The sequence below is a fragment of the Periophthalmus magnuspinnatus genome, chromosome 19 (assembly GCF_009829125.3).
Source record: "Periophthalmus magnuspinnatus isolate fPerMag1 chromosome 19, fPerMag1.2.pri, whole genome shotgun sequence".
Taxonomy (NCBI): domain Eukaryota; kingdom Metazoa; phylum Chordata; class Actinopteri; order Gobiiformes; family Gobiidae; genus Periophthalmus; species Periophthalmus magnuspinnatus.
Window position 1 is genome coordinate 26,329,149 of NC_047144.1, and position 24,319 is coordinate 26,353,467.

The 24,319-nt window shown below is 38.9% G+C and overlaps 1 protein-coding gene across 3 annotated transcripts in view; it reads left to right on the plus strand.

The window, feature by feature from the left end:
- Nucleotides 1–3,981: 3,981 nt before the first annotated feature.
- Nucleotides 3,982–24,319, plus strand: part of LOC117386944 (myosin-16) — a 70,695-nt gene continuing 50,357 nt past the window's right edge. The window contains exon 1 of one of the 3 annotated variants that reach the window (XM_055229788.1): nt 3,982–4,070. In XM_055229788.1, coding sequence (XP_055085763.1) covers nt 3,996–4,070 — 75 coding nt within the window. In that variant the 5' untranslated portion in view covers nt 3,982–3,995. Of the gene's footprint in view, nt 4,071–21,732; nt 21,813–22,312; nt 22,505–24,319 lie in introns of those variants that run through there. The other 2 variants (XM_055229789.1, XM_055229787.1) reach the window with 2 other exon arrangements.

Consider the following 24,319-nt stretch of genomic DNA (forward strand, 5'->3'; position numbering starts at 1 on the left):
AAATTCCAATGTTGCAATACATAGTTTAAAAAGAACAAGAGAATATAAATGGGTTCTCAAAAATCAAGATAAATAAATATTAGCAAATAAATGTAAACATAACACTGTACAGTTATAATTATATGAAATCAAATAAAGGGCTACAGTACTATAATGTAAAACAATACCATAATGTAAACAAATACACTGGTTACAAGGTTAAAACTGTTTGAAAAATATTCATCACAGGTACTATCCCTCCAAAGAAAGTTATAATTAGAAAAACATGAAAACCTGTCATATGGACTTTAACTCAAACAAGGTTTAATGAAAATAAATAAATAAATAATAATTTTTACTGGAGCTAGGGGCACCTCTCCCCAAATCTGACCTCTAATTTGCTTGTCACCTTCTTGCAGCTGTTGTGATAAAATAATGGCATTCTGTGGAATATTTTAGGCAGAGCATTGACATCTCCTTAGTAAAAAGTGACACAACTCAAATCTATGTTGAGGTGATGTGTGTGTGACGGAGAGCAGGTCAGAGCGTGACGTCAGACTGATCACAGAGAAGGTCACTACGCCACAGAAGCAAAAAATGTGATTAAAGAGGACTATTTATGACAACGTGTTCTGTCCGATCTCTTGTCTGCGCCTACACTGTGTAATATAGAGCTGACATTTAGTCCTTTAGCAGAGGTGGGTAGTACTGAGTTACATTTACTTGAGAAACTAAAAAAAACACAAAAAACTTTTCAGAGTACTTTTCCAGCAGCATACTCACTCCTGCATTATAATTTTATTTTAACAGTTGTCTTATTTGAGTAAAAGTTGTGATTCTTCTTCACTGTGAGTAAATCTACAAGTGACAAAAGCTTTAGGTTGACGATATGAAACAGTTTGAACGTTTATGTTTCTTGCACCGCTTCATAAATTTCTTTTTACTCTTTCTTGGACACTGCTTTGCACTTGTACTTGAGTAATATTATTTTGAAGTAGCATACAATTGTAAATTGTACCTTTACTTGAGTACACTTTTTGGCTAGTTTAATCACCTCTGTTCTTTAGATACATTCAAATATCAAATATTTTTAGGCAGTCCTGAAGAGATATTGAAAATGTGTTGCACAAGAAAAAGTACAGTTACTAATAGTAAGTATTGTACTGTATTGCATTGTATTGTAAAGTATTGGATTTATATGGAACCTTGCTTTAGATACTATAGTAGTCACAGCTGTCATGGGCCAGACTGACAGAAGTGAGTCTGCCAATCTGTGCCATTGACACTTCCAACCACCACCAACATTCACACCACATTTACACTAGGCATTTTGAGTGTGAAGTCTTTTATACAAAACGTGATCAATTAAACAATTTAAAGAAGACCTATTGTACTTGAGTCTGCTGTACAATCTCTGAAACCATGGATCATTATGTTATAATTTAGACATTTTAAATCGCAACTTTCATCTAAAACAACTTAATAAAATAACAAACCTTGAAAATTAAATGAAAATGACTATGAAATCTGCATTCGAAAATTGCGGTGCCAAATGGGATCTGACATCACCATAAACTTCATCACTACAAAACTGTTGGCCCTTCCTATGGACAGCTGCTCATCACACTAGAGAGCAGCAGATTTTTAAAAAACTTGTACCATAATGACACTATGACACTCCCAAATATAAAATTGGAAAACAAAGTAAGTAGAGAACAGTGGGCGAGTCTACAAATGGCAGAAGCTTTATTTTGACAATATAAAATGATTTGAGCATTTGTGTTTCTTGCACCGCTCCTTCAGATCTGATTTGTTTCACAAATTTTTGCATCAGTCCTGTGAAAATACCACATTTTGCATTTTATTTAATATGTTCTTCTCTTCAGATGCTACGTCCCAACATTTACTCTTTAAGCTACTCTTACTTGACTAGTACAAATAGTTTTTTACACTTACTTGAACAATATTTCTTGAACCACTCCTTTGTACTTGAGTAATATTATCTTGAAGTAACATTACTCTTACTTGAGTGCAGTATTCTACCAACCTCTGCATGTCCTCTCCAAAATGTATATATCTCTGACATGTTAATAAACCTATTTGACCCCTTTGTCTTCACAGGCATGAGGTGCAGCTGTGTGATGTCTGACAGCTTCTAGTCTGAAATGATAAATGTTGTAGGTGTGTGTTGGGGGAGTGGTTTATGCTGTCATAGCTCCACCCATATCCCTATAACCCCGCCTATCACACGTCCATCAGAAAGCTCATTTCCAAAATGGGCCTTCAGTAGATCTAAGAGAACTAAAAAACATGACAACAGAGAATCAGAACTCAGAAGAAGAGGTGCAACTATTCCATGCACAGCGGGTGTCTGAAAAACTTCAGAGGATTTTCAGACAGCATGAAATTCTGATTTATTTCAAACCCAAAAACACTTTAAGACAGAAACTGAGTAATGTGGTCTACTCCATTCAGTGTAGTGAAGACTAGAGTGAGCATTATATTGGATAAACATCTCTATAAAAGAATATGCCAACAAGAGCACCTCGGGACACCAGTCAGCCATATATTTCAAACACTAACCACTCCTTTGAAGAAAGTGAGCAACAAATCTTAGCCAAAGAATAGAAATGGTTTGGGAGAGGAGGTAATAGAATTTTTAACTTTGTCTTTTGCTTTGGATCAGACGACTGAGGGATTACACAGACAGTTTTTGTTAGGAAAGACAATCTATCTTTGAACAGGAATGGGGGCCTTAGACATTATCTATCCTCCATTCATAACTCCATCCTCAGACCTAATTAAAACAAAGAAAACAATAGGGCTAGCCAGTATGCTAATAGGTGTGAGAGTACCCATTAGGGGCCTGAATGATTATGCAATATATGACTCAAGTACAGTTCACACTTAGCATAGTTCAAAAGACCTAGCTAATAAACAGAAATTGTAAACATGTTAGTTTCAGTGTAGTTAGCCCCTCCCTTCAAACAGATATGAGGCAGTGTCCAGCAGTAATCTGACCAGAACTGAAGAAACCGCTGGGATGAGCAGCTAACATATGCTATTTTCTGATCTGTGTTCATAAAAAAGATACTTGGAGTTGTGTTTTGTTTCATTCACACAGGTAGACCTCAGTATGTCAGGCTGTGAACTGTGTCTCAGAGACAGTTGTTAGTAGCACAGGGGCTCCTCAAAGTACTGTTCTTGTCCATTCCTCTTCACGTTATACACTACTGATTTTAATTATACCTCTGAGTCCTGCCACATGTAAAAATACTCTGATGACACAGCGATAGTGGCTTGAATTTAAAATGGACAAGGAGAGGAATACAGGAGTCTTTTATAAGAGAGAACTTTTATAGATGGAGCCAACAAAAAAAAAACCCAAAAAATTGTCTCATTCTAAACACCTTCAAAACGAAAGAGATGGTCATTGACTTTAGGTATGACACACCCCCAAGATACCTAGATATGAAGATACCTACTCTATTCATTTTACATAACACTCACACCTCACAGCAACAAGTTTCCTGATTTGACTTCTGGGCTGCCTTGACCTTTCAGTGTGGAGTTTGCATGTTCTCTCTGTGTCTGGATTTCCCCTATCAACCTAAAACATCCACAATAGGTCAAATTCTCCAGCTGAAGTAGTCCTGCCTAAGACTAGCTCAAGATCTGGAGATGGGTCCAATGCACCTGACAGGTTGCCCCAGCACAGTGACAATGAACAATGTGTCAAATGCAGAGGAGGGATCTGCCACATATTAGTAGAGACATATTACCTACGCCCCAACCCTCTCCACTCCTGGCCCCTCCCCTTTGACCATGACCATGAGCCCACTGTACTATAGAGGGTTGTGAGGAGAGAGAGTGTAATCTAGACTGGGGTGGATGTGGCTTACAGTCATATAACCACACCCCTTTATCAACGCCCCGCCCCTCTCCGGTCCAGGCCCATCCCACACATACCTTTGCAGCTCTGGAGCCTACTGCACTGTAGACATGGGGCCGTGAGGATGGACAAGAGGGTATGTGTGATCCAAACCAACTTTCACCAGTACAGAGGGAGGCTGCGCACTTCAGCACACTTGGTAAGAACGTTAATGCTAATATGCTAATAATGTTAATATTTACCATTTGCACAAACATATCTGATAATAAATGCTATTCTGCTTATAAATTAATCAGCTCTGCTATTTCACAACCACTGCATTGTTGTCTCCATGGAGATGTTATCGGCAGTATGGTATTAAAGGTGCATTGTGTAACTTTTCTACTGGGGTTTCTACAACCTACTTGTCTCCATGGCGGTATTCTTGCTTTGCCTGGAAATTCCACAGTATGACATCAAAGTTATGTATCTTGTATTTATTGAACTAGATGCTTTTGCTTGAATTATTATGGACTTTTGCTGCTGATGTCATCAATATTCCCAGGGGCCCTGATGCTAACTGAAAGCACTCTCTGTCTGAGGCTTTGTTCAGAGCTTTATTTTAACACAACCTAACCAGAAAGAGCTGACTTAGCTGGAACTACAGCAGGTGAGCTGATTTTTATCAGCTCACCAGAACCCCGACTTAGGACCACATCACCCCATCCGTTGTCAACTCCACTGGCTTCTTATGAAAAGCCCTTCACACTGTTGCACCGTCTTACATATCCAAACCGCCCCACTATTACACTCTCTCACACTTATCTTCTGCCAACTTCATGTCTGCCTCTCCTCCACGTCCTCTATCGGGGCCATCTGTAACATACACTCCCTCTTCAAACCGGCCTGTGAGACCTGAATCACCTGGACCCATCCACTGGCTGTCTGAAGGAGTGCTGCAAAAAACACAATCGCTCAAATCATTTCAGATTGTCAACATAAAGCTTTTGTCACTTGCAGAATTACTCACAGTGGGAAGAGTCACCAAAACTTTTCAAGTTAAGTAAGAGAACTGTTACTTCAATCAAAATATTACTCAATCACGAGTAAAAGCATGCTGCTAGAAAAGTACTCTGAAACGTAACATTTCTTTAAAAAACACAATGGTACAGTGACGTGTATGATTCAGATAATGGTTTATAGGATAGATCTGTTTATTTGACCTTCTCACAGCAGATGGAACTCATATCTCTTGATTTGACATAGGAATGTAAACGTAGACACACTCCACTGAGAACTTCATACGTGACCAAGTAAAATATACTGTTGGTCTGCAGCTATAACATATAGAGTAAGTTATTGGGTTGGTACTGATCCTATATTGCACAAAATTGACTTTGTGAGTTTTAAGCCATGTTATACTGTTGTTCTCTCCTAAAAAACAGACCTGGAGTTGTATTGTGTTTCATTCACACATGTCTGAGTAACCCTGCGTTATTAGTCTATCTACATCTCCAAAGCTCAAAATGCTCTGTTCCACCTTGTGATGTCAAGAAGTTGCAGTTTTCAAGTTACAACCACTGTTAACCTTTTGGACAGTAAACATGGGAAATTCCAGAGCATAAATTATCTAAATGATTCTAGTGAAGGTGTATGGACTTTAAAACCACAGTGGAGCAGTTCATGTTTTACCACATGATGACATCACAAGGTGGAATAGCCTAAATATGCATTAAACATGCATGAATGAAAGAAAACACAACATCATGTTCCATTTTTGATAAGGAAAGAATATTAATAACATAGATCAGAAAGTAGCACAATATGGGGCCTTTCAAAGTGCACTATGTAACACTATGGCATAAGATACATTTAATGCCACACTATGGCATTAAATGTATCTTTATTTATGGAGACAGAAAGTGACAACACCAGGCCAAGTCACAGGTCAGATCTGTGGAGAGGCATAGCCACGTGCTTATGGTTTACTTTAGCGATAAAACAGCTGTGACTGAATATACAATAACAAGAACCTCTTCATGGGAATAGAAAAGTTACATAGAGCACCTTTAAATAATTCAGAAACATTGTCTATACAGGTCCTCAGGTTTTGAAGTGAGAATATTGCAATTATAGCAGCATTTACACAAAGTAGAGATAGTTAATCACATGTTTTTGTTTTGGTTCTCAAGCCGAGTATCCAATCAGAAACATGAATGAGCTCCTTACTTTGAGCTGCCAGATTCAACTGAAACTACCACTGATGGAAAGAGTATTGCATATTTGTATTTAAGGAAATGTGGAGGTAGCTAAAATGTACTCAGATACAAGTACAAGTATAACTTCCAAAAGTATATGTAAGTAAAAATAAAAAGTACACTAGTTACTTCTTACTTTTTAACAGATTTTAGCAGCATTTTAAATCAGTATTTATTTAATACAAATTTAATACAAATTGAACAGAGCAGGTGATACTGTGCTGTTTGTGCTGTACTCAGTGCTCATATGATTTTAAATGTAACTAACTACAATTACATGGCTAGAATTTTTTTTTTATTATTATTATATAATTATTATTATTAATGTGAGTAATCCCTGAAAACTATTTTGTGATAAACCCAATTGTGCCCTGTATGAAATGAGTGTGGATTGTGTATAGAGTATAAAGTTGATAAAAGCAATGCCCAGATACTAAACCAAACTAAGCAATAATAAGAAAAACGTATAAACCAGCCAATGCACTTTTAATACATTTTTCTTGTTTTTCCACATCCATTGATATCTGTTATTTAGTACTTCCCATATGTCGTACGTTCTGAACACCTGAATGGTTCAAGAAGTGATTGTCTACCCTCTGATCTTGTGTACGTGTATGGGTTGAGCTGCACGGTGTAGAATGTCGGCAGAGATTGGCTGATAACTCCATATCTTGGCTGTCCCGGTCACCACCATCACGGCTCTGTAATCTCATCCTGGTTAATTGTCCTGCTGTTTCCCAAATATGCCAAGTATTCCAGTGTTAGGCCAGGGCAGTCGTGTTTCTGCTGTGGGCAAACAATAGACCTTAGATATGAATGGTAGTATTATTGTACACACCCAAGCCAAGAACTTCCACAAGTTCACGTTTTAAAATGTGAGTTTTTCGGGTGGTCCTAGAGTTGTTGTTAGTTTGCACTTACTTTGCAATTGCTTGTCTGCATTTAGATGGTATTGTTATGACTGTAATGTTCCAATGTTCGCAATGGCAATAAACCTTTCTATTTCTATGGAAATGACATCAGTGTGACACCAAAAGGCTAAGTTACCAATCATATCTGTGTAGAAGCAACCCCGCTCACAGGAAAAAATCTTTTTGAGCATTAATAACACTGGAAATTAAATTAGTGCTAGACAGATAAATTGAATGCTTTCCAAGCAAAGCAATAGCATCTCCATGCACACAAGCAAGTTACATAGTGCACCTTTGTTGTTATTCTATTATATTTCAGTAATCTTTTTTTGTATGTATTTATTTTTTTTTTTACCTAATTAACTCATAGTTTAACTGTATGTACATTTAATTGTTTTGTGTGAGGCCTAATAAAAGTGCACTACGTAACTTGGAGAGACTACCACCTGCTTGTTTCCATAGAGATGTGATTACTTTGCCTGGAATGTTTCATAGTATGGCATGACTCCTCATTTAGACTGCACCTGGTCCAGCAGCGACTCTTCTTTTGGATCTTGATTTTGTTGTGGCGTGACTCTCACACTCAGTCCTCTGCTCTGTGTTGTGTCTTTGAAGCTGCACGTGCCAGATCATGTGTTCACACTATAACTATCCTTTTATGAAGAGAAAAGTCTTCACACCATAACCAACCAGAAAGACCTGAGGTCTGGAGAACTACAGCACCTCCACCTGCACCACCGGACTACAGAGGTCTGAGCTCTTCTTGTCATTTTGAATTATTTGAAATTTTTGAGGGCCCTGTACAGCACCTGCACCGTGTGCAGTCTGAGTCTGGGGTTCAACTTCTTCGTCTTCCATTTATTCTGCAGAAATTACAACAAAATGTGTCTGTAGCACATCGCTCATGTCCGAAACAGCAGCACAACTTTCTTCTGCTAAACTCAGACAAGACTGAAGTCATCATCTTTGGCCCACAGAAACATAGAGAATATGTCAGCAGTCACCTCCAGTCTCTCTCTCTAAAACCTTCAAATCAGGCTAGAAATCTAGGGGTAATAATGGACACAAACTTGAACTTTAACAGCCACAAATCAATAACATCTGCAGCTTTTTACCACCTAAAAAACATTGCAAAAATCAAAGGTTTACTGTCAAAACCAGACTTAGAGAGACTTATCCATGCATTTGTCTCCAGTAGGTTCGACTACTGTAACGGCCTGCTCACTGGCCTCTCCAAACGAGCCTTAACACAGCTGCAGTACATCCAGAACGCTGCTGCTCGGGTCCTGACTAGAACCAGGAAGTACGAGCACATAAGTCCTGTGCTCAGGTCTGTGCACTGGCTTCCTGTAGCTCAAAGAATAGACTTTAAAGCAGCTCTGCTTGTGTATAAGTCTCTCCATGGCCTAGGTCCAAAGTATATCTCCGACATGTTAGTGCCATATGAACCATCTCGCAATTTGAGGACTTCAGGGACCGGTCTCCTGCTGGTGCCCAGAGTCAGGACTAAACATGGGGAATCAGCGTTTCAGTTTTATGCAGCTAAAACTTGGGACAGTCTTCCTGAAGGTGTGAGACAGGCCTCTACTTTGACAATATTTAAATCCAGGCTCAAAACGGTTCTGTTTAGCTGTGCATACGACTGAAAGGTTTTTATTCTGCACTCTTCTCCTTTAATGGTAATTTTATGATGACAAAAAAAAAAACATGGACTGATAGACTTTTATTAGACATAGTAAAGTGACAGGAAAGTATTTGAGAAGTGACAGGAAAGTTTTTTGTAAAGTAATGGGAAAGTTCTTAAACTGAGCAAGACAGTGTTTAAGAGAGTGTGAGAGAGAGTTTTTAAAGGGTGCAAACGAATGGGTGAGAGAGTTGCAGATTGGGTGATTATTTATGTTTTGATTTGTGTGATTTTAATGTCTTTCTTATTCTGTAAAGCACTTTGAATTACCTTGTGTACGAATTGTGCTATACAAATAAACTTGCCTTGCCTTGCCTTGCCACTAATAAATAGTGACCTAAGTGCATTTTCACACATCCATAAGAGCACATAAGTGTCTTGTGAAATACTCTGTGCAGACATGTGTTAAATGAGTGCAGACAGCAGGACAGACAGTACATGGTGTCGGATCATGGAAGTCTGCTCCTGTGCTCACAGTCCGGGAATGTCAGGAATTAGGATCAAATCTGGGTTCCTGGGGTTTTAAACAAAGACATATTTATAGTTACTATCTAATATTTACTAATATTTACAAAGCATTCCATATTAAAGTAATGTCTGAGTGAACGAATGAATGTACTTCATCTGATTGTTCATTAAAAAAAAAAAATAATAATAATAAAAATTAAAAAAAAGGAAATTTACTCCCTGCATTGACCTTTCAGGTCAAGAATAGCGAGCAACCACAGTATAGCTTAAAAGTCCTGTACCTGATTTTCACAGAGTTGAAAACGTGAAAAACAGAACAGTTTGCAAGGATTATCTCTCACTTACCTTATGCATTCAGAGCATCCTAATTATTCACCACAATGAGCTTATAAGTGCTTTTCATACCTTTCAGAGACAAGTGAAAAGTTTTGTTATGATGGCAAAGCTAACACAATCACAAAAGATCACAATCACAAAACTAAAACCCTACGTACCTGTGCCAAGCCACCATAGTCTCCAGAGTTTCTGCCCACTGCAGGGCGTTCACAGGCACACAACATTTCAGCACAGAACTATAAGCACACCTGGTTACATAGTTATAGTCTATGACAACAATGGATCATTATCACATATTTTGCTATTTTAACTCAGAATACTGATCACAAATGATTTAATAAAAGAAATAAGTCCACTGACTTCTGCATTAGAAAAGGCACTGTAAATGCCATTACAACAAAAGAGCCCTGAAGTTGCCTGCACCTCTAATTCACATCACGCTGCTGATTTCCTACATGTATCACCAATTTAAAAAAAAAATAATAATAATAGTAATTTTTCCAAGCAAACATGCATGACTCAAATACAACTTCAGAGGGTAAATGAGAAGGGGAAAAGCGATACCATGGGTGAAACCTTTGAAAAGTCTATTTTGCGGAATAGGTCTGCTTTAAGGCACATGTCCAGACCTGAATCACAAAGGAAATCACTTGTTAGTTCTGGATCCAGTGTCTTCATGTCAGAACGTGCGCAAACTGTCTTTGTATGTTTCCTTGCTGGAGGATATACTGTATGTCCTTCTATAGAGCAGCACTATTTGATAAGTGCTTGCCCTCTGACCGGTGTAGTGACACTGGTTCCACTTTCATCTGAGGCACACGTGGTTGTTGTGTTGCTGAGTAAAGAAAAGGCATCTGGCCAAATCGCAGTGACTAAAAAATTTAACAGAAACATAGAGCAGGTTCAATTTAATAGGTGTTACAATCACAACTGAACCTGTGTTGCCAGTGGCTTAACTTGCAGATAAAGGATACATAAAAGCTTTTCTCATTTTTAGTATATAGACAGACCATGCCTCATGTGAAAGCTCAGAACCTCCAGAATTCACTCACTGAGCTGCAGAGGCCGCACTAGCACTGATTCATGATTGGCTGCAAGTTCTGGGGTTTAGGACGTGATCAGAGAAAGTAATTTTAGGTTTAAACCAACTGGATTTCAGCATTGAAACTGGCAAGTCAAATAGGAGACTCATTTGAGGCTCATTCTGCTTTCTGATTGGATAATCGTCTTGAGAACCAAAACACCAAATTACAACAACGATTATAATGACTTGTCCATCATGTCCAATGTTTTTGTAACAAAGAATAAATCAGCATTACAGTTGTTACCAGTAATAGCTATTATATTTGAACATGTCTACCTCGTATCTGAGAACACAGTTGGGTCATGTTTATGAAACTGAAAATCAAAATCTAACATACATGGCCTGGATCAGTGCAAGGACATCTTTAATAGAGATTATGCATGGATCACTCTAAATACATCTTTGAGAGAGTAAATGAGAAGGGAAACAATTATAGCATGGCTCTCAAAAGTCAGTTTTGCATAATAGGCCTGCTTTAAGACCACACGCACTCCCCCAGATTATCCATGCTAACTTTCCCTGCTGGAGGGACTGTCAGGAACTATAAGCTCCTGTGTGATTTATTGGTGCTGGTACAGTTCCAATCAGAGCTCAGGTTCAGAGCTGAGAAGTATAGTGGTGTGTCCCATTGGGCTTCACGTAGTTCCCTTGCAGACATGTTAAGAGCTCCATCTGACAGTCTGAAACTGAAAGGATTTAGTGCTGATAGACACAGGAAATTCAGGTGTGCTGGCTGATATTCTAAACACAACAACCCAATTATCCTGCCAATGTATACTTCCAACTTGTCACATCTTTATCTAGTGTTTAATAGCTGCTTATTTTAGTTTTGTTGGCTGTGACTCTTTGTGGAATCTGTTGAAGCCTTTGTCTGGAAAGAGATAAAGACTTTTGAAAACATTTTTGGAAAGTGGGTTCACTGCATTTGACCCAACTCAAGAGCAGTGGGTGACCAAGGTGAAGCACCCCCATACCTTTAATCAAGATTTAGTCAGGAGTACCCAGCTGGACGTTTAGCTTATTGTGCATTCTAAGTTGATGTGGGACCCAGAGTACCAAAAAGAACCCATGTGGACACTAGGGAATGTGTCTGAGAACACGGTTAAGAAATTTGACATTTGTTTACATGACATGTAAACAAAAAAATCATCTGACTTATTTCTGATCATGGTCCCTATGGGTACTCACATCATATTTTGCTGTTTACATATCATACATATTTATGTCATCTTAAAGGTACAGAAATCCACTGGTCATTATTACAACAAATTGTTCGTTTCGTTACTAATCCACAGTTACCATAATTTACATAGTAACTATAGATTTATGATCTATAAGTTGTGATAACCTGCTTACGATGAACACACAACAGCTGATTGTGCAGTCGCAGGGATATCACGTGAAATTAAATCGCACAGTGAGAGTTTGACAATAATTTGAAATATTTTAAAATAGTAGAAAATCCCACAGGGTAAGCCCTGTTTAACGGATGCCATAGCATTTGGCTCCAACCATTTGAAGCCAATCAAGGGTAGCAGTTAAAGCAGCTAATTTCCATATTTGGAAATTTTGAGTTTTGAGCATTTTCTTGGCAGCCAAAGAGCCAATCAGAAGTGAAGATGTTGAAGGTGCAGATCCCTTGTGGATCGCACTGCTGCTTTGGCAGGGAGGCGGATGCTTAGCCAAGGTGTGCTATCTGTCAACCAAACTGGTTGCTAACCATATTTTGGTTAATTTTCTACCTACTTTGAATGCCCACTGGTGTTTTTTTTAGAAGAACAAAGACTTTACATTAGAAATGGTTGAAAGTATAAATTTAGTCATGATAACTATACCTGGATACAAAAATGGAGCATAAATGAGCCTGAAAACGTTTTGGTCACCATCTAGAAACAATCAGTACTGAAGCAACTGCTGACAAATCCATAGTACAATGGATGTATTAAGTTGATCAATCAGTTCATCAGCTAAAACAAATATCGAAATTGGCAAAAAAAAAAAAGTCGAAGTTGAACCCTGCTCCTCAGAAACTACAGTTACTACAGGGTTAATTTTCCATATCTACTCGTGCAATATTTCCACATGGACAGGTACTTCAGTACAGGTGGTTTCACTGGCTCTTCTCCTGGAGCAGTGTGTGAAAGTGAAGAGACTGTAAACTGTTCAGACGCAGCACTAATGACAGATGTGACACTTTAAGACCTCCTAAATGGAAAACGCGGACAGCTGTTTCCTCAGTTTTGTCTGTACAATAAAACCAACCAGACCTGTGCAGTCATGTTAGCTCACAGCTCCAACGGCCACTCTAAGTCACTACTCTCTGGGTTAATGCCAATAGAAACTGTATGTCAAAACTTTTTTTTTTTTTTTTTTTTTTTTTTTTTTTTTTTTTTTTTTACAAAAGAGTAATTTTTTTCAAGAACAGAAAACTGGTGTGGATTTAAACATTAATCCCTTTTTATGGTCTAGACGTTGATCTATACTGCTAGTGGCTAAGGTCTTCAGCTGGTCATACCATGGCTTAGGTGTCCTGCACTCCTACTCTCTGCATCCTACTCTTTTTATCCTGCTCTCTGAATCCTGCTATCCAAAACCTGCTCTCGGTATTATTCTCTCTGAAAAATGCTGTCGGAATACTGCTATTGGTATCCTCCTCTCTCAATCCTACTGTCCTTATCCTGCCTTCTAAATCCTGCTCTCTGATTCCTACTCCCCTTATCCTACTATGCAAATCATTTTTTCTGAATCCTGCTCTCTGAATCCTACTCCCCTTACGCTCGTCTCGATATACTGCTCTCTGAGTGTTGCTCTCCTTATTCTGCTCTCGGAATCCTGTTCTCTGAATCCTAATCCTCTTATCCTCCTCTTGGTATACTGCTCTCTAAACCCTGCTTTGTTTATCCTACTCTCTGAGGCTTGTTTTCCTTATCATGATGTCTGAATCCTGCTTTCTGCATCCTGCCTAATACTGCCCTCTGTTTCATCAGTCTCAATCCTGCTCTCTGAATCCTACTCTCCTTATCCTCCTCTCAGTTTGATGCTCTTAATCTTTCTCTGAATGCTACTCTTGGAATCCTGTTTTCCTTATGCTCTGCTCTGAATTCTACTCTTTTCATCCTGCATCCTTCTACTTTTGGTAACCTACTCAGCTTATCCTGCTCGCCGGATCCAACTGTTCTCAGTATCCATCTCTTGATGTCCTGCTTTTGATATCCTGATCTCGATACTCTTCAGTACAACACACTTAATATATTTGACCATTTCATCCTAGTTGTTGTAGCATTGTCCTTGTAAGGAAATATTGTTTTAATTCTATTCATTTCAACTATATTTTGGACTTTTGCTTCCTACTTGACAAACAAGAAATTACACTGTAGTCAATTGGACTTATTGGAATATTTACAATATACTGAAATGTAGGGGCGCTTTACTGACTAATGTAGCATACAGAAAAAACAGATATATTTTCCTGTATCCCCTTCTCTGGAATGCAGACAGATTTTTTCCTCTCTCATGGGTGTCTCTGGTGTTTGTCTTTGTGTGGCTTTGTGACTGCAGCACTCTGATTTACTGACTGAGCACTGAACGCACCACAACCTGCCTGTTACCATAACAACCCCAGCAGCTGACCCTTAAAATTATTTGAATGACTTTGTTTAGGAATTATCTGAAACAGACAGAGCATTGTTTACCAGTGGGAAAGAAAGAGAAAGTGTATTTATTCAAGTAACTTTTAAAATAAATTGTACTTCTATAAGTAGTTTTCAGACACCATACTTTTACTCTTACTTGAGTCACATACTGACTTAGTTTGAAGTGACGCGACTCTTACTTGACTAAAAATGTTTTTCACTGTGAGTCTACAAGCGACAAAATCTTTTTTTTTTTTTACAATATGAAATGTTTTGAACATTTGTGTTTCTCCTTCAGATATGATTTTTTTTCCCCAAAAAAAATACTAGATTTTGGGAAATGTTTATTGTACTGTCTTTCATTAGAGGGGACATATCATTTCTATGGAGTATTAACTGCTAACACATTACATATTTAGAACACCATGTTACCTTTTATTGTTATGAAAATGATATGTTCACTGAAAACAACACACAACAGGATTATGAAGTTATAGTGTATATTTATGAAAAGGGGAATTTTAAACCATGGTAGAAAGCTCAAAAGATATTTTTTTTCATAAATGCATAATTGAGTTCATATTATTAATTAGAGTAGTAGTTTCTCCAATACTTAAAAAATAAAATTCTTTACTTGAGCAAAAGACGGTGAGATTACTGCTGGGCACTGCCTTATTTCAGGCAGAATCCAGGGTCCCAGAACCAGACCTGGTCCAAACCAGTCCCACAGCTGGAGGGAGATAATGCAGAGCAGAACAACAGTGCAAGCTGGATTTAAGGTACAATTTTAACTTGAAACTTTTTTTTTAACAGTCTATTGTCTATTGTATGTATGTATGTATATATATATGGCTATTGTAAATATTCCAATAAGTCCATATATATATATATATATATATATATATATATATATATATATATATATATATATATATATATATATATACTTCTAGACTTTCTTCTGGTATAATTGGGGTAAAGATTAGTAAATAGATTCTGTAATTTCTCTGCATTTATGTTGCTTTGATGGTGGCAAAGTAACTGAGTGATAAGTGCTCTTTCGTCACAAGAAGAATGTCCTGGATAGAAGAATGTCCTGGATTAAATTCTCAGTTTGGAGTTTGCATGTTCTCCTAACTCCAACAACACAACCTTCTTAAACAGAGCATAAGCAGTGCAATATTACACTGCCTATGCTCTATTTGGAATCCCCTGTTTTGACTGGAGGTCTGGGCACAGAGATAGAACACAACACAACACAGACAATCCCGTAGTGTAGTTAAAACTGAATTTTGTTTAACGAGTCATTTGCTGCTGAAATGGTGTATGGTGTATTTTCCTGGTGATGAATTTACATTAGCACAGCTTGTATTTAGTGAGAGTAAAGTCATTGGAGGGCCCCCTGTGGTGTGTGGGCCCCCGGGGGCTTGTGTGATGGACAGGTTTACAGCACTCAAACATGTTCTGCAGTCACAGATGTTATCAGGCTTTATGGAGACACAGCACAGTGACAGCAGACAATATTCCACTGATAAGGACTTCATATCACTACAGGACTATTGTGTCTTCCACTAATTGTATGTTGGCTGTGGTTCACGTGTGTAAAGCGTTCACCTAGAAAGCATAAAAGTGCCAGTAAGATTCCAGTGCCTGAACGTGTATACTGTCAAACTCCAACCAAGACACTACATCCACCTGGCCCATGGACAGGTATTTGTCACATTGTGGAGACTAAAATCTGTGTACACACTCTCATCGTGGGGACGTGCCTAAGTGGGGTTTGGGGACCTGTGGAGGTTATGTTGGTGACATGAGATAACATTGTAATATCATTACTTGAATACACAATTTCTTACAGTGTGCAATCCCAAACATATTATGATTTTGACGCAAAGAACGACACCAATAAAATAAGGACTATGAGAGTCATCTTTCATACAAAGTTGATTAGAAACATTTGTAAAGTTTTGTCAAAGCGTGTGTTCTGGCCACAGTACAAACAGCCTGGCAACCCAAAGTAGTTCATTTTGCTTTTTGATTAGATAAAACACAAAATGCAAACAGGACAGATTCATTGCTGTGTCTCGTGACACACAAACTTTATTGGCCCCTCGCCACTCACGAAGTGATGGCGAGGGGCATTGTTCTTCCTGGGTTTCTTTTTCTTATTATTATTTTTTTTCCGCCAAAAGGATCGCAATTTTCACCCCCTGAACGTCGACGAAAAGTCCCACATATAGGTATAGAATCGACCGGCTCGGCAAAAAATTTCATAAAATAATAGGGAGGCCCGACTCAGATTTTGACGAAATTCGTACCAGTGATAGAGCTCATAAAGAGAAGCCAAAAATATAATTATAGCGCTGCTCTATAACAGACAGGAAGTCGGCCATTTTGGATCAAAAATTCCCCACATCATTCGCAGCGTGTTTTCAAAACGCTACTAGTCTCAGGGTTTGGTCCAAATGAGCTCAGATTTCACATGCCACATCCAGACACATAGGTTTTCATAAAATATCCACGTTTTCTCCGAATTCCACACGGTTCGCCCGTACGCCGCCCCGCCAAAAAACGCCTTTGTTTCCTGTTTTTTCAATGTCCTCTCGCGAACACAGGCATTGCCCTACAGACCTCACATTCACATCACATATGCGTGATTGGGGCATGAATGGAATGCAATATTAATTTTTATCAAAATGAACACTATAGCGCCCCCTACCATAGGGGTGAAATGCAAACATTATCGGATTGCTACAAAATTTGGGGAATAAATTGGGGGCATGACGTGGACCAAAAAATAATATTAGGGGCATAGGTTATTTTTCACACTTGGCCAACAGGGGTGCAAACACTCCTAATAAAATCATTGAAAAATGTCTGACACGCACATGCATTGGTCTACACAGCTCAAATTCACATCACACGTGTGATATGAGGGTATTAATAAAATGAATTATTAATTGTAATAAAAATGAACACTATAGCACCCCCTACCATAGGGGTGAAATGCCAACATTATCGGATTCCTACGAAATTCGGGAAATAAATCAGTGGCATCAGAAGAAACAAAAAATTACATTATGGCCATGAGTCATTTTCCACGGTTGGCCACCAGGGGCGCAAATAGTAAAAAAAAAAAATCATTAAAAAATGTCTTACACGCACATACATGGTTCTAGACAGCTGAAATTCTCATCACACATGTGATATCAGGGTATTAATAGAATGCACTATTAATTGTTATCTAAATGAACACTATAGCGCCCCCTACAGTATTGGTAAAATACTCAACTTTGTCCGATTGGCATGAAACTTGGGGAGATAATTGTGGGCATTAAAAGGGGCAAAAAAGTCAATTACACCATACCTGTATTATGTACGTGGTTGCCGGTGCAAAGCCACGGACCCCTCTCATATGGAGTCAGGGCCACACAGCCCAGGGCCACACTGTGTATTAACATTGTTCTTCGTTTTTCCGCCAAAACAATCGCATTTTTCACCCCCTGAACATTCACGAAAAGTCTCACATGGGGGTATAGAATCGACCGGCTCGGTGAAACATTTCATAAAATTGGTGTCGGGAAAATGTCCCATGCCCCCTGACTCGACGGCGCCACCTAAAATTTCACCCCTATGGGAGAGGAGCCTGGTTTATTTTGGAAAACACACACAAAAATCAGAACAGTGATAGAGAATGGGTGGATAAGCATAAATATGAATTGAAGCACTGCTCTATGACAGACAGGCCATTCGCAGCGTGTTTTCAAAACACTACTAGTCTCAGGTTTTTGGTCCAAATGAGCTCAGATTTCACATGCAACATCTAGACACATGGGTTTTCATAAAATATCCACGTTTTCTCCGAATTCCACACGGTTTGCCCGTACGCCGCCGCCGAAAATGCCTTTGTTTCCTGTTTTTTCGATGTCCTCTCACGACCACAGGCATTGCCCTACAGAGCTTCACATCACATATGCGTGATTGGGGCATGAATGGAATGCAATATTAATTTTAATCAAAATGAACACTATAGCGCCCCCTACCATAGAGGTGAAACGCCAACATTATCCAATTCCTCTGAAATTTGGGGAATCAATTCATGGTCTCAGAAGAAACAAAAAATTACATTATGGCCATGGGTTATTTTCCAAATTGGCACTTGGCACTTTGACTTGCATGTCTATGAATTATATCTACTCCTAGGTTTTTCATCCGAATTACATCAAACTCCACATACAGCGTGTACATATGTCGATTGTCAATAATCATCCACATTTTGGGGATATTCTTTATGGTTCTTTATGGTGAGGGTAGGATGCCCTCAAAATATGACTTCATCATTGGATTTAAATTCCTACACGACTTTTCCTTAGTGCAAATGAAACCTATCTAGTCCTAGGTTTTTCATCCAAATTACCTCAAACTCCACATACAGCATGTACACATGATTATTGTCAATAATCATCCACGCTTTGGGGATATTCTTTCTGGTTTATGCACAGCACACAGTCAAAATATGACTGCTTTCCTGCATATTTGATTCCCTCTCACAGACACATGGATCAGCCTAAAAAGCTCAAATTCTAATCACTGATGCGGATTAAAACTGTGAATAGAGAACCATAATAAACATGTGGCTAGTGACCTCCATAGCGCCCCCTACTGTACAGGTAAAAAACACAACTTTGTCCGATTGGCATGAAAGTTGGTGAGATCATTGTGGACCTCAAAAGAGGCAAAAAAGTCCATTACACCATACCTGTATTGTGCGAGTGTGAGGTTGCCGGTTCAACGCCGTGGACCTCCATTATAATGTGTTGGTCACACATATTTATATAGAAACTGAGTGAAGGGGGGTGGATTGCGGGCGTGGGGTGGCCAGACGGGGAAAATGGTGCGTGGGGGCGGTCGCGCGGGGGGCGAGGGCCATCATCGCCACTTGCGGCTTTAATTTTATTTAGTACTGCAGTAAGCAGTTAACATAAACCAGAACAAAACCAGGTCTGCAATAGGATTTAACCAAAACTGATTTAGGATGACCCCACCTTGAGAATGCCTGAGGTTATCAGCTCTCTGATTCCGAAGCTAAGTAGGGTTAGGGCTGGTTCATACTTGGATGGAACACTGCTGGAATTACCAGACATTACCATTACCCACATTGGGGCAGCAGTGGATAAGCTGTTAGACCACTTGCCTAGCAACCTATGAAGGTTAGCTGAGTGATTGGTGGTGGTCTGAGGGGCCATGGCACAGACTGGCAGACTCACTTCTGAGGCATTAAAGAAGACAAATTGTGCTTGTGTCTGCTATATAGTAATAATCTAGGACACTTATGATCATTATAGTGATCATTACAGTATTACAGTATCGTTACAGTATTACAGTATCATTACAAACGTCATCACAACAAAGAGTCGTGCATCTGTCGGCATGTCTGATGGATAGCTGCAGATCAAGCTAACGAGTAGCGGATATTTTTTCATTTGTACCAAAATGACTCTGCATTGCTGCGGAATTGTATGCGTATAACCGTTTAAGACAATAATATAATAATAAATGAGTAATTTGCTAATTGTGAATAAAGTCTTTGTTCATGCGTTATTAAGGTTAATTTATTATATCTTAACATCATATCCTTCATTTCAGATTTTTCCTTTACCCTCCAAACTTGAAATGTAAATTATTACCTTTCTCAAAACTGTATTATTGGTTGCTGTAATTGGTGTTTTTCAGATTTCAGAATGTGATGATGTCATAGGGGAAAAGCCAGATTTCCCTGTTGATTACATTGTACTTTGCTCCGAAATGAAGTGCCAGTAAGATTCCAGTGCCTGAAAAGGTAAATGTACAAATATTGAACCTGATCATTTCTATTACTGACTAGATCCAAACCGATAGAATGTGTCCTTATCTTTTGTTGCTGCTTGATGATCCTCAAACCACCCTCTTTCCCTAGCTTGACAAATTAACCACTGCCTTTGGGTAACTTGAAAGATGCTATATATACCAAGGCTTTATTAAAAAGGTCTTGCACCACCACATTTATACCTAAAGAGTTCTTGCACCCCAGTTTGAGAACTCAGTTGTGATGACATTGGCATGTTGGAGTGGGCAGCAGTCAGGTTTGGTGAAACTTCCATGAGCAAAGTTGGGTCCAACCTCAGACCACACAATCCAGACGAAGCCATGTGGATACGGGAGGCCCAGATCTTGTGGTAGTTTTTTGGGCCATTTTGAGAAATAGAGGAATTCAGTGTGATTCTTATTGGGTTTGGAGCAGATGTTATGTTTTATTCATAGCCACTTCTCATGCACTGATATGAATAGCATTTTGACTTTTCTCAACTGACTAAATATTCACTATATTTCATCCGGAGAGGTGCTTACTACTCATTTTATCAGTAAAATTGTACTTGTGGTTTTCAGACACCATACTTTATGACAAATTAGAAAAGCTTTATGCTGACCATATATTTAATTATTCTAATATTTGTGTGTCTTGCACTGTTCCTTCAAACATGATTTACTTAAATTTAGTCTAATTTTTGTGGTCTATTGTTCTATATTAGATTTTGTACCTTGTTTAATGGTCTGTCCTTGAAATTACATTGCATGCTGTACACTTAGAACTAGCCTACACTTACTTGAGTAGAAATATTCACAAATACTTTGGTAGACTGCTATTGCGTTCTACTTTCACTTGGCTGGAGTAATATTATTTTTAAGTAACTTCTGTTCCTTGAATACAGTTTTTATCTACTCTACCCTCCTCAGCGTTTAGTTATTCTTGAATGGGACATTACATTTAAAGTCCTTGTACATGATTTTTTCCCCCATATATATGAGCAAAATGTGTCTTGAGTATATGCAGCTCTTAAGGTCGAAGTAACTCAGCTATGTACTGTCTGCATGTAAATAATAACTTTATTATTTACATAGCCTTGGTATCAAGGCTATGTAAATAATAAAGTGCTTTATTGTCTGATAAGCAGGAAGTGTGGGGTTTGCATGCTAGTTGTTATTAAATTTACCATGATGGCAAAATGCTCCTCTGAAAGTTGTGAAAAATGCTTATAAATCCATTGCAGTGAATAATTAGGATGGTCAGAATGTATAAGGTAAGTGAGGCATAACTTTGGATCACTGCAAACAGTTTAAGCTAGTTCTGTTTTTTGAGTTTTTGCCCTAGTGGTGTAGTAAACTCAAACATATTCTGAACTGATGAACTTTGACAATTCTTGCTGTAAAATCATCTGTCAACTCTACTGACATTAGCTTGTGATAAATGCTAATCTGACCTTTGCTAGTTTCCATGGCTTCATTCAGGAAAAACTCCAAGTGTCCAAAACACAATTCGACTCTTGTTCTTAGACAGGCCCATTCCGCTGCGGTGCGGGCGTACAAGACATTTATGGTGATTACAACTCTCTGGACAGAAAAATGAAACTTCTGAAAGACCGCATTTGCTTTTTCTGCAATGGTACGTTAACAGCTATTCTTTTGAGGAGTTGAGATCAACCTGTTTTTAAAACAACAGAGGCAAGAATCTTTGGCTGTGAGAAGAATTTGCTTGAAGTTGAGTAGCATGTGTGAGCATATTGTTTTATCCTATGTACAACAAATGGAGATTTTATGACACTAAATACAAGTCTTACATTATATAATTGTGAATGTATTTACCAGTAGTGACCAGCTTATGAGGCTGTTCCATGGCTCTGTTATTTTTTTAAATTGTTTTGGCAGTGCATATTGGATGTTTCGTTGCTAATGTGTTTTCTTTTTTTGCTTGAAATTGCCAAGTTCCATAAGACAGTAGTTATTGAATAGAATTCAATGTGAATATAAAGGTTTACATATTGACAAACGTAAGAGATTGTGTGGATAGGCTTATCTTGTTTTAGCATTACGTAGTTACTGCTAATGCCATCGAAGCAGAACTGGATATTTATTATAAAAATGCTGAAAGAGGATTGTAGCTAACGTTAGCACTAACAGTGACTGAATGACTATAGTTACTGTGCTTGAACCCACCTGGCAAACAGCTGCACATAGATTGAAGACACGTGAGGGAGAAGAGGAGCCATTAGCGACGCAGTTGAGCAGGTGAAAAGAGGAGATGAACAGGATTAACATGACTTCTGTAAAATGGAATCAAAAGAAACCATCATGCCGTGATGGAGAATCTGAAGAAGCTAACATAAAGCAGGCTAATTGTGAACCTGAGGCTGAGGAGCTGGACTGGGACGGATACAGCGCCACACTGCAGCAGAGGGTTGCCACTGTGGGTAACTCTCTATAATCAATATTTACATTTGAGTTTCTTATACATTAACTATGCTAACATGAGCGATATGCGAACCTGATTAACTGATGGGATAAAAAGCATGATGTTGGCAAAAGGAATACAATTTCGGTGAGCTGAGTAGGGAAAAAAAAAATTTATTTAGATATATCAGTGTGAAATGTTTTCTATCTACTTACATAAATGTAAGAATAACTGTATTACAAGTTTTTTTTTGTTATGTATTCATTAAAAATAAGGCATTTTAAGTGTAAAAAAGCCTGATTTTTGGTACATATGGATCTCAAAGACAGATCGATCCATGTTTAAATGTATTGCTTCTTTTTGTTGATATACAGTAATAGCTACTAAAAAAAATTTACAGATTCTGATATTAGGCAGTGTGACTCTCTAGAGCACAAACTCTGTTGTAATTAGATCCTCTGTGTTTTGTAGTATACAGTTGTTGTAACGGTGCGGGTCAGGACCAAAGTATGCGGACTCAGAGCAGGTTGACAGTGTTTATTTACAAGGCTGTGAATCAAAGTCTTAAATAGTTCAAATGACACACACGAGGAACCAGGAAGCAGGAGGCAGGCAGGACAGATGGAGAGCGGGTCGGGAACGGGAAGCCGGGGCTGGAGTGAAGACGGGAGTGGGGACGAGACCAGGACAGACAGGGCCGGTGTAGTCCAAGGAGTGGGACCCAGGGTAAGAAGCAGGCGGGACGCCGGAGACCAAGACAGGCAATGCGGAGTGAGATGACTGTACCGGAGGGTAGAGGCAGGAGCAGGAGTGGGCGAGGGCAGGAGTCTGGAAAGGTGGCAAATCCAAAACGAGAACAAGCAGGCGGGTAACAGGAATGCAAAAACAGAGCTGGAACATTCACGTTTTACACGCGGACGGTCTGGCTCTGAGTGTAGTCTGCTGAGTCTTCTTATACGCCACCACAGGTGAGGGTGATTGCTCTAATGCGCTCCAGGTGCGTGCAGCAGGAGTCAGAGACTCCGCCCAGCTCCAGACAGACAGGTGAGGGAAGGGGAGAGAGGGTACAGGAGGACAGCAACAAACAGGCATCATGACAACAGTGGTCCCTTGTTTATGGTGGGGGTTACATAAAAAAAAAAATAACCTGTAATAGGGAAATCCATGAAGTAGTCAGTTATTTATTACAATTATGATATATATTTTAAGGCTGTAAAACCCCTCACCACACATTTTATACACTTTTCTCAGACAGACATTAACATTTTTTTCACATTTCTCTCTTGTTTAATTAATTAATAGGGACTCACGTGTATTTCACAGTTCCTCTGACCATGCCTCTTCATCCTGGTGCTGCTCTGCTGTAGTGTTGATCCAGCATTTATGCAAATTTGGCTGAACGCATTCTGTACTGTGCGGGAGATGGTGGTCTGCAGTCCCTTGGTCTGTCGGGATGCAGAACACAATGCACGTTCATACACTGTAAAAAGCATGTAGAATTGCACTGGAAAAATCCGCAAAACAGCAAGACCGCAAAGGGTGAGGCACAACTGTATAGCATATAGTATATAGGAGGTTTCAATGTGGTTTATAGATACACATTGGTATTGGTATTGGAATGGCATCACACCTTGTAGTACTTTGCATCCGATCGGAACAAACATCGCTAGTGCCAATGGACTGCTCTCCAAACTATCAGAACTCGGTCATAAGTACCCAGCAGAGGGTTAGTTTGATCAGATAAACCAAAAGAATTCCCCTCACTGACTCTGGGAGATCATGCAAACTGCACACAGAATTGAACTTAGCAAAACAAAATTCCTCTGCGAT